Raw genomic sequence first — 17,850 nt, forward strand, 5'->3', positions numbered from 1 at the left:
GTTGCCGCTCTTCTTTAAAGATTGGCAAAAAACTCAAATAAATATTTAAGTATTTAGAAAATACTACCATTAAAGATTTTTATATATAAGAACACCAAAATTATTTTAAATACAATAATGTACAAATTATAGTGTTGATTAAATAGGCGATTGTTATTTTTAGCTACAACGGCACATACTTGCTTCAACATAGGCTTTAGACTTTAGAATCTGCGATAACACTATACAGTGTATACTTTTTTGCAGTGCACCTTTAACAAACAAAGCCTCGACCGGTTCTTGATAAGCTTCTCAGACTTTTAAGCCCGACTTGTCTGACCGCTCATCGCAGTTTCAATTGGTATTCCCACAATGGCGGAGGCATCGCGCTTTGTGGCCTGGAGCTGCTGCCTCCAAGTGCTGTTCCTGCTCCTTGGCGTTCAGGGGTATGAAGTACCCAAGGCTAAGATCGAGATTTTCTATCCCAAGGGATTCGAGGTCTCAATTCCCGACGAGGAGGGCATCACCCTGTTCGCCTTCCATGGCAAACTAAATGAGGAGATGGAGGGCCTGGAAGCTGGCACCTGGGCACGGGACATTGTCAAAGCGAAAAACGGACGCTGGACCTTCCGGGACCGGACTACGGCTCTAAAGCCCGGCGACACCCTGTACTACTGGACATACGTTATCTACAACGGACTGGGTTATCGCGAAGACGACGGGTCGTTTGTGGTCAATGGGTACAGTGGTAATAATGCCTCACCACATCCACCTGTGGTTCCAGTCTCCACAACTCCCTGGACTCCACCTGCCGATCCGGATATCGACATAAGATTGGGTTGTACTACTCCCAAGACCGAGGTCAATGGAGCACCCACTCGCTGTGCCGGACAGCTGGTGTTCGTGGATGAGTTCAATGCTTCAAAGCTGGATCCCAATAAGTGGAAAGCAGAACGCAGGTTTTCCGGTCAACCCGATTACGAGTTTAATGTTTACGTGGATGACGCTCCGGAAACCTTGTGCTTGGCCAATGGTCATGTGGTGCTCTCGACGAACACAATGAAAAAACAATTCAAGAAGGGATCGGGAGAAAGTTTGGATCTGGGTGAAAAGTGCACGGGACAAGCGAATACCCACGACTGTGTAAGGAATGGCCGAACCATGAATGACGGACTTCCACCAATGGTCACCGCTCAGTTCTCCTCCAAGGATTTCTCCTTCAAATACGGTCGCGTGGAGGTGAGAGCCAAAATGCCGAGGGCACAGTGGGTGACTCCACAAATCTGGCTGCAGCCCAAGCGTCCGATCTACGGAGTGGATGACTATCGGTCAGGACAGCTGAGAATCGCTTATACCCGTCCGAATGGAGGTAATCTGGATTTGTATGGCGCCGCCGTGCTCTTCGCAGATGAGCCGCTGCGGTCGGTCAAGAATTGCCTGAAACCAGGTACTGGAAATAACTCCGAGGACTGGAGCGATAGTTTCCACAATTACACCCTCGAATGGACACCCAGGGAACTTCGCTGGCTGGTGGACGGCAAGGAGTGGTGTGTCCAGGGGAGTGCTAAAGGAGCTTTCAGCGAGACGACTGCCGGCGGAAAGAGTTTACCGCAGGCCCAAAAACTGGAGGAGGGCACTGGACTGGCGCCCTTCGATCAGGAGTTCTACTTGACCTTCGGACTCAGCGTGGGCGGTTTTAACGAGTACCAGCACGAGTTAAAACCCTGGAACGAGAAGGCGCCGCAGGCGCAGAAGGCCTTTTGGAAGGAAGTCAAGAAGATCAGGGACCACTGGCTGGACGAGGGCCACATGAAGATCGACTACGTGAAGGTGTTCTCTTTGTAAACTCTGTAATTGAATTACAAGCTTAGGAAATAAAACAAATGTAATTTACATTTATACAATACATTTTAAATATTTATATGATTATAGATGCAAGAAAATAGATGGGAGAACTTTCTAAAAGAAAAGCTAATTCAAAGTTTCTTACCTGTTTATTTTTTTGAATAAATTTCCATGTTAATTTACACATATATTTTTATAATAAGCAAAAGCGAGCAAAAAACAATTGTAAATTAAATGATTTATTTAGCGGTATTTTTACGTTACTTTTCTAACCATATGGTTTTATTTAAGCATGGCACTGCCGTTCAACCAAATTATGTTTGCAGCCCTGGTGCTGTTTATCGATAAACTGCTCACATAACCTGCTGCTGCGGCCCATAGAATTTATTTTGTCATCCGAAAAGCGCAAGTAAATGGATAATAAATGATAGTTGAACAATTTGCTAACTTAAGACTTGCAGATACCAATAAGATGCACATCACACGCCTCGCCCTGCGCCAGATTTCGCGCCAAGTGCAGCTACATCGCATGTACAGTGCAGCGGCTCCGGCCGCAGCAGTCTCGGGTGCGGAAAAACTGGTGCCTCCCGCGCCGGAAGGAGCCGCCAAGCCGCCCAATCCCAAACTGGACTCGATTGTCAACAACATCGCCGCCCTCAATCTCCTCGAGGTGGCCGAACTGAGCACCCTGCTCAAACAGAAACTGAACCTGCCCGAGACCGCATTTGCCCCACAATTCGCCGCTGGGCCGGCACGTGCTGCTCCCGCCGAGGATGAGGAGGAGGCAGCGCCCAAGAAGGTACAGACCTCCTTCAAGGTCAAGCTGGTCAAGTTCGACGAGAAGCAGAAGGTTGCGCTGATCAAGGAGGTGAAGAACCTACTCGAGGGCATGAACCTGGTGCAGGCCAAAAAGTTCGTCGAGAGCGCACCGACCATCGTCAAGGAGGACATCCCCAAGGAGGAGGCCGAGAAGCTCAAGGAGGCACTGTCCAAGGCGGGCGCCATCATCGAGATCGAGTAGGATCGGCCGTGGTGCCTTTGTTTACCCACTTTGCGTTTAGCTGCTAGTTACTGTTTTAATAAAAAGCCAGGCAACATTTGCTGTAAACTTTACGTTTTGTTTAACCCCATTTTTTCGTTTGTGCAAAATAGAAGGATACATTTTCAGCCTAAAGTAGTTAAAATACTTTTCGCGAAATATTTACATAATACTTTATGGTAGAGCTACAGTTAGTTTTCTTAGTATTTTGTATTGTTCACAAAATCATTTTTTTTTCCTTATTCCGAATTTTTGAATATTTCAATGTTCAATTGTTTATGTTCCTTTATTTAGTCATATTAAGTTTAATTTTGAACACGTTTATATAGAGATATATATGTATTATAGAAGAAAAAGCTGTTTTTGAAACTTTGAAACCATATTTCTGAAAATGTAGTTCACAAAGCCCCAATCGAACTCTAAGTAACTTATATGGATCGCTCGTAGTTGGCAACGCAGAAAATTACTTGCAACTTTCTAAGCTTCGGCCTGGAAAACAATCCAACCCAATCCACTTTTACCTTCCTTTTGGGATTAAACCTTAATTAGTGTCATAGTCGGCGATTAGTGGTGTCCTGCTAATTGGCGTCGTGCGTGTCGAGCTGCGTTCTAGTAAATGCACCAAAGCAGATCAGTAATCAGCTCTTGCTGACTCAAAAACACGCGCCAAATCCAGCTAGATGGTACCGTTACATCATCATGGTCTGTAAACGTACGGATCACAATGGAGCCGAGTTTTCGATTTTATTTATAGCCACTAAAACTGGCTCGAGCGGAAAGAAGATGCCAGTGTGGAGCTGCGTTTACATACCGCAGAGAAGAGCAAACAGACGGACACTTTCTTTTATCCCATCCGGGGGAATCATGCGGCGCTGCACGCGTGCGCAGCCCGGCAAATTGGGTATCAGTGCCAGTGCCAGGCATTTCTATCACTTTCCTCGCCCAGAAATCGGTTTGTTTTTGTCTAGAAGCGGTACGCGTAAATTCGAGTAACCACTAAAGCCAATACGAGTTAGAAGCCGAGCACTTCCCATGCGTGAGTGCTCCACATTCTCTCCCGGACCAGGTGAAATAGGCGCCACACGATCTCCGGACAGGAGCGGATTGGGGTGCGAATCATATGGTGAAATTCACTTAATGAGAATAGCAAATAATGGGTCGACTAGCATTAAAGATTTCTATGTCCTTAAGATTAACATGCTTAAGAGATATTTTTAAAATGCTTTTAATTATATTCCACATTTAAAACTTGGATTAGATTTCTTAAGAGTGTTCGAATTTATTCGAATTTTTAAGAGTATATGGTATTGTTTTACAAGACTATATTTAATAATGCGAGACCATGTTAGATCAGATAGGATTTAATATTATATTTTAATGTATTTTATTAAATCAAATTAGATTGCATTAGTTTTTATAGTATCAGATTATATGCAAATATATATACTGTTGTAGATTACATTTTATAAGATATAAAATAGTTATATCCTATAATTTTTATTTTCGTTATAGGATAAAATATTTTTTATTAGTAATTTATGATTTGTCAGATAAAATTTTTGAAATCGAAATACAATGAGAATCCCAATATGGAAATAATGCAGATAAGAAATGACTGTCCACGTTTCCTTTGAGCGATTTGGAGCCGTCCCTGGGCACGGTGCATAGGTTGTCGGGTTCTCTCAATTAGCACCTGAGCAGCCCACTGGGCTGGCCCATCCGACTGTGCCCCCAAAACTCGGGTCTCCAGCGGCTCAGTATCCATTGTGTCACACGCGCGAGTGAACGTCTCTCTCGATCGGTAGCCAATCCGTACCAGCTCCGTTGCAGCAGCTCTAGCTCTAGCTCCAGCTAACCCGAGTGAAAACCGAAAGTGATCCGTACGTCAATCGATCATCATGTCCGCCGGTGGCCGTTCCTCGCAGCTTCTGGCCCTCGTGGCCATCTTCTTCAGCAGCTACATAGTGGGCATATACAGTGCGGCACGTGCCAGCAGTTTGGCCTTAGCTCCACTGTCGAAGGCTAATGAATCCCTGATCCTGGCGAATGATACCCTTCTCGCGGAGGACGGAAACTCCAGCTTGGTCCACAGTGGATCGCGACATCCTCGCTGTAAGTTGAGCTCCTCCCCAGCAGGTTACTCTTGACGAGATCGGACCGGATGAATGCCGGCAGTTTGTTTTTCCGTCGTGGTGGAAGTATGTGGGTCAGGCCTCAATTATCACCCACTGTGCATGTACCGCAGGTGGATTCTTTAGTCTTAGCTGTCCCCATGCCCTACAATCATCATTGCTTCCGCGGAAAACGTTTCCATTTGCGCATTGCATTTCAGAAATATAAAGTGGAGCCTCGCTAAGACATATTTGCTGTGTGTTAAGGTTTGATTTCTAGTTGTTCAAGAATAGTAACTCTTCTATATTTATTCAATTATCTGTGATAAGAAATTTATTTGTTTTAAATTAATATTATTAATATTAAGTTCAAGCATAGTGCTTTTTCCAGTTATCTTTCTTAGTATCTTACTACTGTAAAGTTATTAGTTTGGGTTTTACAATCAGAGATAAAGGGCTGACAGCATTTTTATAGAATCATAAAGTTACTATCCCTTCTGTTTCCCAACCCTCCGGTCATAATTCCCTCGGATTATCCAGATAATTTTCAATGACATTTCAATGACCATTTCTTTCGTTTCCAGGGTTTCCATTCTATACAATCGGTCGCTTTTCCAACGACATCTGTGTGGGCAACAACCTGCTCCTGGGCACCTGCGTAATCAACGGAGAGTGCACCGACAACAGCGGCGTGGCGGCGGGCAGCTGCTCCTCCATCACAGCGCAGGCCATTTGCTGCATTTGTAAGTACTTTCGAAAACGTTCAATTTACTCCATCAAGTACTCAATAACAAACTATGATTGCAGATCAAAGGACATGTGGAGCAAGTACTTCCTACAACAATACGTACTTTTACAACAGCAATTATCCGGCTCCATATGGCGGCGGCGGACGGTGTTCCATTGTGGTCACGCCACCGGATTCGTCGATCTGCCAGCTGCGAGTGGACTTCCTTTCCCTGTCGCTGGCACCACCATCGGGCGATGGATTCTGCTCCACGGATGCCCTGACCATCACTGGCGGAGCCTCGCAAGTGCCCAGCATTTGTGGCGAGAACGCCGGTCAGCATGTGTATGTGGACTTTAATGGTGTCAGTCCGATCACCATCTCGGTGGCCACATCCGGAAGTTATACATTCAACCGCAACTGGCAGTTCCAGATAAGGATGCTGGGCTGCACGTCGGCCACTTTGGCGCCAGCCGGTTGCCTGCAATACTACATGCCCAGCAGCGGCACCCTGGCCAGTTTTAATTACAATTCGGCGGCGGCCTCCGCCCTCAATTCCATTGGAGTGCAAGGCACGCGGCAGTTGGCGAACACCAATTATGGTATTTGCATACGCAAGGCAGCGGGAATGTGTTCCATCACCTACAGCCAGGTTGGCTCCGATACGTACTCCTTTACGCTGACCAACGATGTGGGTGCAGTGGATCCCACTCTGCTGGCCACCTCATCTGTTCAGAGTCAGGAATGCACAACGGACTACATCATCATTCCCTCGCCAACGCAGGGCGGCGTTGCGATGCCCAGCGATCGCTTTTGTGGATTGGGTCTGGTATCCACGACCACATCGGCGAAGCCATTCGTTGTCTATACAGTCACCGATGGCAATGAGGATATGGACATATCGAATCGCGGCTTCTACTTGTCGTATTCGCAGAACGCATGTCCAATTCTGTAAATATGGTATAAAATAAAAGACTTGATAATCATAGCATAACAACAAACCGTGATACATATGTGGAGAAGAGAAATTGGGGATCCTTTCGAGGAATTTTGACGAAGCATCTGGTAAATTTAAACATTAATTAACATTCGAAAGTGTAAAAACAATAACCATTTCCGATTTAAACCAATATTCGTTTGATTTCGTGAACTTAGCAATTAGCAAAAATGATCTAATAGGAATTTAAAACAAATTCAAAAAAAATATCTGTAGTATTTTGCGGTTTTGGTGACAAAAGAGTTAGCGGTTTAAAACGGAAATGTCTAAATTTTCCAACAGAAATTGATATTTGAATTAGACCACTGACAAATAGATTAATATCTTTATGCTTAGTACCTTTATAAGGTACGTTGCGCATTTAATAAATATTGCAGTCTTTACTTCTAAACAAACAGATGACTTAGGCGGTTTTAAGACAATAACAAAGGAATTATCTAAGCTTATTTTTATGCAGTGCATTAGGACATCACTGCCAGCCGAGTGAGACTGTTGATTTCCGCCTCCAACTCTTTGACCTGCAATAAAAACCCAGTAAATATGTTGCATGGAAACAAAACTACGGCACATTACCTTGTTTTCGAAATGCGACTTAACTTTCTTGTCGGCCATCAGTTGGAAGGCTTCGTTATCCAGACGCATGCGATACCGCTGCAGTTCGGAGACCAACTTCTTCAGTTTTTTGGCATTGGCCTTCTCCATTTCTTCTTGTTTCTCCGGAGTCAGAGCCAATCCATCGCTCAATTTTAAGCCAAAGGAGCAGAGTGCTCCTGCCGACGAGAAGAAGCTGAGTTTCTTCGAAATCTTTGAGCTTTCATCAAACAATTCCAGTTCCACGTCATCGCAGCGTGATAGCACCTTGATCTGCGGCAAATGACGACGAAGCACCCCTTCCGAGTCCGTATTCTGTGCAAACAAACTGAGGTGCGGATGATGGCGCTTGCTGATCTTATTGCGACTCTTAACCTGTCGCACGTTATGGCAGATGTTCACAATTTCGTTGACCTCTTCCTCCAACTTCTCATCCTTGTAGTCGGACAGTTTAAGCTCTATATTAAGGGGCACATGCTGCAGCAATTCGGAAGCCACAAAGGGAGTATAAGGGGCCATGGCCTGTAGTCCCCAGCTAAGGCAAGCGGTCAGGGTGCCCACATGGATGTAGGCATCAGCACTGCCATTTCCTATCGCAATTTTGGTGGTTTCCTGTGGATTTCAGCAGCTTTTGTTGATGCACAATAACAATTGAATGACAACGAACTTACCAGGTAAGTATCACAGAGATTTTGATAGAAAAAGGTCTTTAGGGCTGCTGTGGCCAAGTGGAAATTGTAGTTGCTGTAGCTCTGCGAGCAGACAGACAAGGTCTCCGCGAGGCGTCCGATTATCCAGCGATCCCAAAGGCCCACATTGACACCTTCAAGTGTCTCAAACTGATGCAGCGAGATTCCCAGTCCCTTGGCAGAGCCGAGGGTAAATCGCATAGCTTGCCATATTTTGTTTAGGAACAGCTTATTGGTGTAGCAGGTGTTCACATCGAAGCTAATGAAGTGGCTCTTGATGTTGTGGCTCATCAGGGTGAAGCGTAGTGCATCGGTGCCGCACTCTTGGATGCCATTGGGGAACATATGCGTCATTCCAATCGTGGAGGCCTTTAACTCTGAAGGCTTAATGATGCCCGCCTCGCACGATTGCTCTAAGCCAGCCTTCAGGCTCTACAGATGTAATATATCGTTAAATATTATTCTTGGCAAGAATGACCCAACTTACCTCTAAGCTGGCGCCCTGAACCACCTGCTGTGGGGCCACGATGTTGCCGAGACTCTTGGACATCTTCCGGCCATGGGCATCGCACACAATGCCGTTCAGCAAAATTCTCTGAAAGGGTGCCTCGCCGGTCAGCTTCAGACCCAACATCATCATGCGCGCCACCCAAAAGAAGATAATATCATGGCCAGTCTGCATTATGTCCAAAGGATACCTTTCTTTGTAGCTCTCCTCCGGCCAACCGGCCGTGGAGAAGGGCAGCAGCGAAGATGAAAACCAAGTATCCAGTACATCCGGATCGCGTTTCAATGTAAATTCTTCGCTACCAATCAGTTTCATGGCTTTCTGCCTGGCTGCCTTCTCGTCAAGAGCAGCCACCCATTGACTGTTTCCCTGGGAGTCGATCACCTCGTACGCGGGCACCTGATGCCCCCACCACAACTGCCGGGAAATGCACCAGTCGCGGCTATCCTGCAGCCAGCGTTCCCAATCCGTTTCGAAGCTCGGAGGCAGGATTTGCAGACGTCCGCTATGCAGTTCAGATAAGGCATCCTTTGCCAAGTCCTTGCACTTAAGAAACCATTGCGGCAAGATCATGTACTCTATAACGTCCTTGGAGCGCGAGCAGATGGGCAACTGCATGGTATGAGAGCGCACCTGGCGCAGCAAATCCATCTCTTCCAGGCGATTGACGATGAGATCTCGCGCCTCGAAGCGCGGAATGCCCTTGAACTCAGAATAAGCATCCACCACAAGACCCGTTTCAGTGAATACCTGGCGAGGTTCAAGCTTATGGCGAGTGGCCAGCTCGAAATCAAATTTGTCATGGGCTGGTGTGATTTTCACTGCACCGGTGCCAAACTCTTGGTCCACGTTGATATCGAAAACGAGTGGAATGGTGTCGTCACGGAAAGGATGCTTGAGCTTAACCTGGTCAATGTTTCGGTACTTGGTGTAGCGCGGATCCAGCGGATGTACTGCGACAGCTACATCACCCAAAATTGTCTCTGGTCTAGTGGTAGACACCACAATCTCTTCAACCGAACCATCGGGCAGTGTTTCGCCATCCACTACATGATAGGCGAAATCGTACATTCTGCCAAAGAGTACTTTGCGGTCGTATCCGGGAACGGCTATTTCTACCGGCTCCTTGATCTCCACACTATCTACCTCGATATCAGATATGGCGGAACGTAGAGCGGTGCACCAGTTGACAACCGAGTTGCGCCGTTGAATTAGGCCTTCTTCAAAGAGTCGCTCGAAAGCTACGTTGACCGCATGCGCCTGCTGCTCATCCATTGTGAAGTATTCTCGTTGCCAATTCAGTTTGCAGCCGAGTTGGCGGAGATCCTGTACGATACCTGCACCCTTTTCCGCCTTCCAGCGCCACACTTCGTCCAGAAAAGCAGAGCGTCCCAATTCATGACGGGTTTTCGCCTGAGAAGCGGCAATCGTGCGTTCCACGACCACCTGGGTGGCGATTCCCGCGTGATCTGTGCCTGGTACCCAGTCCACCTGGTAGCCGAGCTGTTCGCGCTGGCGGGCAATCACATCCTGCACCGTGGCCATCAGTGCATGGCCCAAATGCAGATTCCCGGTTACATTTGGTGGCGGTAGAAGCATGCGATATGTTCCCCGTTTGCAACTGCTGGCTGAAGCCTTGGGCAGATTAGCCTGGCGATGCTCCCGCTCCCAGTAAGCATTTTCCACTGGTTTCGGCTGGTATCCTGCTGCCAAAGGAAGCTCCTTAGCCGCATCTAAAAGTGGAAAAAGGTGAGTTCTTTAGCCGGCACTGGGTTTTTGAATGAAACTGGAGGTAACGCACCTTTAAGGGTACTGTAGTATAGGGAGTAAACCCTTGGCTGATACAGGTGCTTGTGTCTAAGCAGTTTACTGGTGGAATTCCTAATTATTTGCATTTTTAATGTTGTGTTATGTTATGTCAAAAAAAATGTTTTTGTAATCTTTGTGGTGATGGTATAAAAACAGCTGATGGGATAATCGATATACGGATTTTGGGCGCCAATTTTAAACGAGAAACGGTAAAGCTTTTCTCCTCAATGTTTTTAAAACTTTTTCATTATTTATTTGTTTTGTCAAAAGAGAAAAAAAAAACAACTAAAGGGCTACGTATGTGAATATCAGGATCCAAGTTAGTTTTTTTTTTTAATATAAAAGAGAATCATTTATTAAGAAACCATGAATTTAAGAACCCAAAGTTACAGAAAAGTACTTAGCAAAAGAATACATTAGCAAAATATATAATTTTCAGGCACTGACACTGCATGAGGTGTAATGACCAATGAGCCGGTCTGCTTCCCGGTAACCCGCCTCCACAGCTCCGTGAACGGTGGAAAAGTAATTCCTGCTGGACGCTTCTCCGGCAAACAGGAGGCCTAAATGACCATCTTCGCCCAACACAGGAGACTCCAGATCCCAGGGGCCCGTATTCCTTTCATCGGCCATAACTCCACGATAACTCCAACTGCCACGGAAGTTCGGATTCGAAAACCACGAGCTGCGAACGAAACGCTTTGGCGGCGGAATTTCGAAAGTGAGGAACTTTCGGAAGAGCCAGTACAAGCCCTCGAGAACTTTCTCATCGGACAGGGTCTCCATGTGGCGTCCATGCGGACCATTCACCCAGGCCATCAACATTCGGGGCTGACAAGTGATCATGTGTACACCGGTTATACCCTCCACCCAGAAATATTCCGTCTTTCGCAGTTCTATCAGATCCTCTTCCAGCCAAAAGCAGAAGAAACCCACCCAGCCGTCAGGAAGAGGTTGCTTCTCATACTCCAAATACAGTTTGTTCACAGTGCCCAGGGTGAGGCTGCGAATGGCATTCACCTTGGCTGCTGGCAGCGGCGGGACAAATAGCTTCTCGTGCTGCTCCTGCAGAACTCCCAGGGAAACGGTGCAGATGACGTGATCCGCCTCAAAGTAATCGCCATCCTGGCAGCGCAGGATTACCTTACGGGGGCACGCCAACTCGATCTTGATGACCTTCTTATTAAGTTGAATGCGTCCTTCCAGTAGACCTAGCTCCTCTGGCGTATCCTCGCTGACCTTCATCAGCAGGCGCAGAAAGCGCCGGTAGCCCTTCGTTCCCCAGTGGAGCAGCTTGTCGCCATCACATTCGTGGTACTCGATGTGTTCCCTCACGGAGACCTCGAAAAGATTGTCCGCACCAATAATAGAGCTTTCATGCTTCGCAAAGGTATTCAAAGCCTCACTAGCCACATCCCTATTCACTTGAGGTAGCTCGGACTCGATCTTGCGCCAGAAGGTCTGCGTCAGGTGGGTGCCAAAGGATCCCACAACCGGATGAGGTCCACTCGGCATGCTCTTTACAGCAATGTCGTGAATGGCGCAGGCCAACTCATGTGGAACCACCTCCTTGTTGGATCTCACCCTCTTGATGGGACTGTAATAGTCGCCCGTCTCGTTCAGGATACCCATATCCTTGACCATGTCGTACACACAATTTTGCTGCTTTCCATGACACCACTGGGCTCCCAAATCGATGACGTTGTCACCAAAATACACGGTGTTGATCCGCCCGCCGATGCGATCCTCCGCCTCCAGGATCTGAACATTCTGGAAATTGTTCTGCAGGAGTCGAGTGGCGGCGGCTATGCCCGAAACTCCTGCTCCGATTATGAGTATCCTAGAGGAGGCACGGCATTTTTCCATCCTGAAACGTTGGTAGTTAAGTTCGACCGAAAGAGCAGACGATCAACGAGCTACTGATGAAGTTTTCAAGTTGTGGGCTAACTTGGCAAGTGATGGATGCTGCATTTCAATGGCTTCCACTGCGGTTTGAGCACAACTTTTTGCACACTTTTCAGGTTTTGAGCCTCAAAAATGTAACATTGAGAATCCGGGTCACAGAACATAAAAGTCGTGTTAGGTAATATTGTTTCGGCTTTTATTACTTAATATGCTGGGCCAAAATTACGTTTCATAAATAACTTAAAAGTGGCATTTATTCTTATTTGGCGCTGCTATTGCTAATGAAAGTTCCACACACAAAAAGAAAGGGAGCTTTATAAAAAATGTTTGCGAAGATTTCAAATACGATAGGTTTGGGCTCGATAACTTATGGTGCTGCCAACCCATCGAACTCGAAGAAGTTTTTCAGCCCTGCGAGCTATCGACTCAGTGCGATAACGATTAAAGGCTACGCAGGCAGAAACAACAACAACGTCCCAGGCGAAGAAAATGTATTAAAAACCTTAAAAAACCACGAAAATCCATGAAAATTGCACCCAACTAGGAATTAGACGTCACTCCCAACATCAGCATGGCATCTGCTACGGTAAGAAATGTATGTATGCCGCACTAACACCTAACAAGCTGCTTGATTGGGGTGCCATTCTGACAATACGATCCGAGGTTTTCCACGAAAACTCCTATTTTACAACGAGGCAAGCCAAACTAATCCCACATACGTGTTACACAGGTGCCGCTGCTCGACGATGACACGATACCCTTTGGCGAGGAGGACGAGATGCGGGATCCCAGTCGCGCGGGTCAGAAATACACGTATGCAGAACAATAATGTTTGTTGATCAATTCCATTAACCCCAACCCAACCCAACGCGTGTACTCCACAGGCACCCGTACGTCACCTTCTTCCACCTGTTCTTCAGGGGCGCCGCGATCCTGATCTATATGTTCTGCGGTTGGTTCAGCGACTCCTTCATCACCAGCTTCGTTTTCGTGGTGCTCTTCCTGTCCGCCGACTTCTGGACGGTAAAGAACATCTCGGGAAGATTGCTGGTCGGTCTCCGCTGGTGGAACTACGTCGACGACGATGGCGTATCGCACTGGGTGTTTGAGTCAAAGAACGTGAGTCACGAGCTTAGCTAACTAGATTGCCCTTGATAATGAAACGCAGTCTGAATCCTACCAGAGCCGGGTCAACAAGAACGAGCAGCGCATCTTCTGGCTGGGACTCATCCTCTGTCCCGTCTTCTGGGGCCTCTTCTTCCTGTTCGCCCTATTCGGCCTGAAGTTCAAATGGCTACTGCTGGTAATGATCGCCATTGCGCTGAATGCCGCCAATCTGTATGGCTACGTCAAGTGTAACTATGGCGCCAGTAAGGATCTTAATTCCGCCGCCACAGACTTTGTGAAAACGCAGCTGTTCAAGAATGCCGTGGACATTATGACAAGGCCCAGTGGCGCCCCACCGCCAACCAATGTGCGTCCAACGGGAGTCGTTTGAGCTGGCGGAGACTCCATCTACTAAGTCACCTTGCCACCGTCTGCTGCAGCGCATTCCAAAGAGTATTTGACGCTTCTTCTGGCGCGGACCACGACCTTCGATCGGCATCGCTGTCTGTGTACCATATGTAAAACTTAATTTAGCCATACTGCAATCTACCCTAATCGTTTCTTACTTTTACTCGGATTAAAGGACCGCATGTGCGTGTGACATGCAACCAGTATGCCACATAGTTTTATTTCGAATGGTTTAACTACAAATTTAGGAATAGATCTTAAAAGGGATTCAGATCTAGCGAAATGTGTAACATTTTTTTTCTCTGCATCTTAATCTGAATACGAAAGACGTGTGGCAAATTATTTTCCGTACTGTTAGATTATTATACATTTTTTAGTTAAGTTTCCTTTTTGTCATTTTTGTGTCATATATAAAACCATCGTATAAAAAAGAAGCGTAAATATAATCATTTCTGAATAAAATATATATTTACATATAAAAACAACTGATAAATTTGTAGTTTTTACGTTAGTGGCAATAACGGTTCATAGCCGAAACGCAGTGTGATAGTGCTCACCACAACTGAGCTTTCCGGCTCAGTGAGGGACGGGCACACTGTCGCAAAGCACAAAACAGAACAGTCGCACGGAAACGGAATCGAAAAGAAAGAAAGAAATGCAATCTGTGCCGTAAGCGGGGGCGTGGAACAAAAGTTTTTGCAGCCCGGAGCAAGTTTCATTGTTAGCTGCAGAGCAGCAGTGCCGTAAATCCGTCAAATCCCCGCCAGAACCGGTGACGTACGCACTGCTGTGGGTTCAAAAAAGGGGACTCGAAAGGCGGGATAACCGTGGCGAAGAAGGGCGGAGGTGGAAAGCGGCGTCGACAGAAGCAATCAAGTGGCAACAGGAGATAGCCGGGCAAAATGCAAAAAGTTAATTAGTGGGGGCCAAATCAAATCGGACACCCCGCCGAGGGCAACGCCATGGAATTCGCCGACCTGATAAAGACCCCCAAGCTGGACGGTGTCCTGCTGCACGACCCATCGAATGCGGGGGCGTCGGGTGCAACAGTTGGCACACTGTGCATCACCGGGCACCATTTGCTGCTCAGCGCTCGCCAGGAAACCAGCCAGGAGCTATGGGTAAGTGGGTTGAGGCCTGCCCACCTAATCCGATGTGCTTCGGCTTCAGTGGAGCGCTCATAATTGAATTGGAAATTCATCGTGCCCATCCCCCTCTTTTCAGTTGCTGCACAAGAACATCGACTGTGTGGAGAAGAAGCCTAGTTTGTCGCAGAACATCGTGGTCGGTGGGCTTATCACTCTGAAGTGCAAGGATCTGCGCATTATTTCGCTGGAGATCAAGTGCGGCAAGGAGTTCTTCAACGTGGCCGCATCGCTGGAGGCACTCAGTGCCATCCAGAACACCGAACTGCTCTATCCATTTTTCTACCGGCCCATGTACTCGATCCTGGAGGACGGCTACACGATGTTTAGGTGAGTACATCATGGCTTCACCATAACTAGCAAATTGGCTACAATTCATTTAACCTCCCCATCCAAACGACAGGCCCGAGCTGGAGTTCGCCAAACTCATAAGCGGGGTGGGCATGGGCGGTGCGTCCTCGCCGAATGTGGCCAACATAACAATTTGCATGCCATCAACTTCGACATCGACGTTGACTGTGGGCGCCGGCATACCCCATCCTCTGCAAAATGGCTTTGCGATAGACCCCCTTGCGGGTGGTGGTGGTGGTGTGGGAGTTGGTGCGCTTCAAAGTCCCCAGGCCTCCTGCGAGTGGCGCATCACCAACGTCAACAGAGACTTCAGCGTCTGTGCCACATATGGCGCCACGCTAATTGTACCTAAAGCAATTACGGACGAGCAGATAGTGCTCTCTGCTGCGTTCCGCGATGGCGGCCGCTTCCCCGTGCTCAGCTACAGGCATGAAAATGGCGTAAGTCATTGCATCTACACCAGCAAATTCTATTAAATTAATTCAATGATTCATATTTGCAGGCCACGCTGATGCGAAGCTCCCAGCCGCTGTCCATTCAGGGCATCAAGCGCTGTAGAGCTGACGAGGCTATCCTCAATCTGGTGCTGGGGCGCAGTCGAAAGGGGTTCATCGTGGACACCTGGGGTAAGGGCAAATCGAATACAGAAACTGACCTGCACTACTCGCAGTGGAAGAAAGTAAATCGTTCAATTGGAAACGTCAGTTCGCCCGCCTCTATCTTGGACAGCTTTGCTCGGCTGATCGAAGCTTGCAACGATTTGGGGTGCAGTACTGATAAATGGCTGTCGCGACTGGAGAGCAGCGGCTGGCTTAGTCTCGTGCTGAACTCACTGAACGCCTCTTGTGTGGTGGCCCAATGCCTGGACCAAGAGGGAAGTCCAGTGTTAGTGCACGGTGCTAAGGGGTTGGATTCCACGCTTATTGTCACCTCACTGGTGCAGATCATTCTTAATCCCGACTGCCGGACAGTAAGGGGGTAAGTTGACATTAACATTCTAATTTCCTTGAATAAGATATTTATGTCGTGTTTCCTTTGCAGCCTGCAGGCTTTGATAGAGCGCGAGTGGATCCAGGCGGGACATCCGTTTGCCTCACGTCATCGCTACTCATGCTACACACCAAATCAGACACGCAATAAGACATCCGGTGCCACCTTCGTACTTTTTCTGGATTGCATTTATCAGCTTTATACGCAGTTTCCCTGCAGCTTTGAATTTAGCACTCAATTGCTGATCCTTCTATTCGAGCACAGTCACTTTTCGCAGTATGGAACTTTCCTATGCGATTCAGAGCGGGAGAGAAACGAACTGAACGTGCACACCAGGACGACGAGCCTGTGGTCTTATTTGAACCGGCCTGATGTCCTTCAGACATTCTTGAATCCGCTATACGAGCCCAATGCCAATGTGATATGGCCATCGGTGGCGCCCATAAGCTTAGAGCTGTGGAGTGGTATGTTTAAGAACTTAATATATAAAAGATTACTAATTAAGTATGCATTTTAGATCTCTATTTGCGGTGGGTGATAGATCAACGTAGCTCAGTCACAGTCATGTCGCAAATTCAGGAACTGGTCACCCGTGAGAAGGAACTCCGGACTCAGGTAAGTCCAGTTTAGTATAGATAACGAAATGCCTACAGATGACATGTACTTTTTATTTTTAGGCCCTCAAACTGCGCAAACAAGCCATGGAGCTCGGCCAGGAAGTGTCAACCCTCATGAAAAGTGGAAACGATACATAGTCGGCTACCTCAGATGTTCTCTATCTTTTAATCTCCTGCATGATATACACTTATTTTTGATACGTTCTGTTGCAAGATTTCGACAATTATTTAAGCACATAGCAAAACTAATGTTAAGTCACTAAAAGTTCCATTTACAAGAAATTATGCTGAAGGAAAAAGAAAATAAACAAGGTAATTAAATTATTGGATAAACCATAGGATCTGCTTTTGGATCAACTCAAACACTCAATTTTAGACATACATGTGTCCATTTTTACTAACTATACTTCTATTGCATAAGTTCTGCAAAGTAGTAAGAAAAGAAAACTTAAAGAGGATCTACTGTAACTTGAAAACTTTCCTTGTAAAACGCTCTCTACTCTCAGACTCAGATTGGGATTCGAAACTGCACAATGCAACTATCAAATATTTGGGTCAATTTTTGACGCATTTACTTTTATGGAATTTTTAGCGTATAAGTCTCCAAAATTACCTATTTATAGTACTTACTTGTGTCAGTTATTTAGTGGTCAACAAGCCACAGATCAAATTAAGTATTGTAAACTCAAAAGATTTGCCTTTTTCGAAAAAAATTTGTATGTAAATTTGATTAAATCGCATAAATTTAAAGCTTCAAAAGCGTTTACATTAAAAATATGCTGTGCATGCGTTGGTATATCAAAAAACAAATATTGTAAATTATATACTTATAAATGTTTGTAGCTGTTATTCATTGTGCGTTTATTTCGAATTGTGATCAAATTTGAAATGACAGAAATTTGTATGTAATTTACATTCATATTTACATTTGTATTGTGCGTATTTTGAGTAATTATCGCTTAAGTGCAATAAATACGTGTTAATTTGCAGATGTCATCTCTTTTGCAATCACAGGATTCTATGAGCACCACT

The 17,850-nt window shown here is 46.4% G+C and overlaps 7 protein-coding genes across 10 annotated transcripts; 5 read left to right on the forward strand and 2 right to left on the reverse strand.

The window, feature by feature from the left end:
• Positions 1-255: 255 nt before the first annotated feature.
• Positions 256-1,885, forward strand: LOC6737358 (gram-negative bacteria-binding protein 3). The gene has a single exon (XM_002084160.4). It carries the CDS (start codon positions 352-354, stop codon positions 1,822-1,824), a length of 1,473 nt encoding a protein of 490 aa, XP_002084196.1. The 5' UTR covers positions 256-351; the 3' UTR covers positions 1,825-1,885.
• Positions 1,886-2,076: 191 nt separating this feature from the next.
• Positions 2,077-2,937, forward strand: LOC6737359 (50S ribosomal protein L7/L12). The gene is made up of 2 exons (XM_016171162.2): positions 2,077-2,233; positions 2,286-2,937. Exon 2 carries the CDS (start codon positions 2,297-2,299, stop codon positions 2,843-2,845), a length of 549 nt encoding a protein of 182 aa, XP_016031098.1. The 5' UTR covers positions 2,077-2,233; positions 2,286-2,296; the 3' UTR covers positions 2,846-2,937.
• A 1,552-nt stretch (positions 2,938-4,489) lies between these two features.
• On the forward strand, positions 4,490-6,718 carry LOC6737360. The gene is made up of 3 exons (XM_002084162.4): positions 4,490-4,975; positions 5,559-5,717; positions 5,782-6,718. Exons 1-3 carry the CDS (start codon positions 4,762-4,764, stop codon positions 6,654-6,656), a joined length of 1,248 nt encoding a protein of 415 aa, XP_002084198.1. The 5' UTR covers positions 4,490-4,761; the 3' UTR covers positions 6,657-6,718.
• Positions 6,719-7,011: 293 nt separating this feature from the next.
• Positions 7,012-10,556, reverse strand: LOC6737361 (valine--tRNA ligase). Its single transcript, XM_002084163.3, has 5 exons — positions 10,288-10,556; positions 8,466-10,219; positions 7,961-8,410; positions 7,272-7,901; positions 7,012-7,216 (listed from the first exon to the last, which is right to left on the reverse strand). Exons 1-5 carry the CDS (start codon positions 10,379-10,381, stop codon positions 7,160-7,162), a joined length of 2,985 nt encoding a protein of 994 aa, XP_002084199.1. The 5' UTR covers positions 10,382-10,556; the 3' UTR covers positions 7,012-7,159.
• A 91-nt stretch (positions 10,557-10,647) lies between these two features.
• Positions 10,648-12,328, reverse strand: LOC6737362 (spermine oxidase). The gene has a single exon (XM_002084164.3). It carries the CDS (start codon positions 12,159-12,161, stop codon positions 10,731-10,733), a length of 1,431 nt encoding a protein of 476 aa, XP_002084200.1. The 5' UTR covers positions 12,162-12,328; the 3' UTR covers positions 10,648-10,730.
• A 284-nt stretch (positions 12,329-12,612) lies between these two features.
• Positions 12,613-13,921, forward strand: LOC6737363 (uncharacterized Golgi apparatus membrane protein-like protein CG5021). Of its 4 annotated transcripts, none has more exons than XM_016171163.2 (4): positions 12,613-12,795; positions 12,931-13,013; positions 13,085-13,319; positions 13,369-13,921. In XM_016171163.2, exons 1-4 carry the CDS (start codon positions 12,772-12,774, stop codon positions 13,696-13,698), a joined length of 672 nt encoding a protein of 223 aa, XP_016031099.1. In that variant the 5' UTR covers positions 12,613-12,771; the 3' UTR covers positions 13,699-13,921. The 4 variants fall into 4 exon arrangements, with proteins under 4 accessions (XP_016031099.1, XP_016031102.1, XP_016031100.1 ...); XM_016171166.2 differs by having other exon boundaries at positions 13,384-13,921; XM_016171164.2 differs by having other exon boundaries at positions 12,614-12,786.
• Positions 13,922-14,262: 341 nt separating this feature from the next.
• Positions 14,263-17,807, forward strand: LOC6737364 (myotubularin-related protein 9). Its single transcript, XM_002084166.4, has 7 exons — positions 14,263-14,836; positions 14,940-15,190; positions 15,264-15,651; positions 15,714-16,189; positions 16,253-16,665; positions 16,719-16,816; positions 16,879-17,807. The coding sequence occupies exons 1-7, from the start codon at positions 14,678-14,680 to the stop codon at positions 16,954-16,956; spliced, it is 1,863 nt and encodes a 620-aa protein (XP_002084202.1). The 5' UTR covers positions 14,263-14,677; the 3' UTR covers positions 16,957-17,807.
• The last annotated feature ends 43 nt before the right edge of the window (positions 17,808-17,850 follow it).

Source organism: Drosophila simulans, chromosome 3L (genome assembly GCF_016746395.2).
Source record: "Drosophila simulans strain w501 chromosome 3L, Prin_Dsim_3.1, whole genome shotgun sequence".
NCBI lineage: Eukaryota > Metazoa > Arthropoda > Insecta > Diptera > Drosophilidae > Drosophila > Drosophila simulans.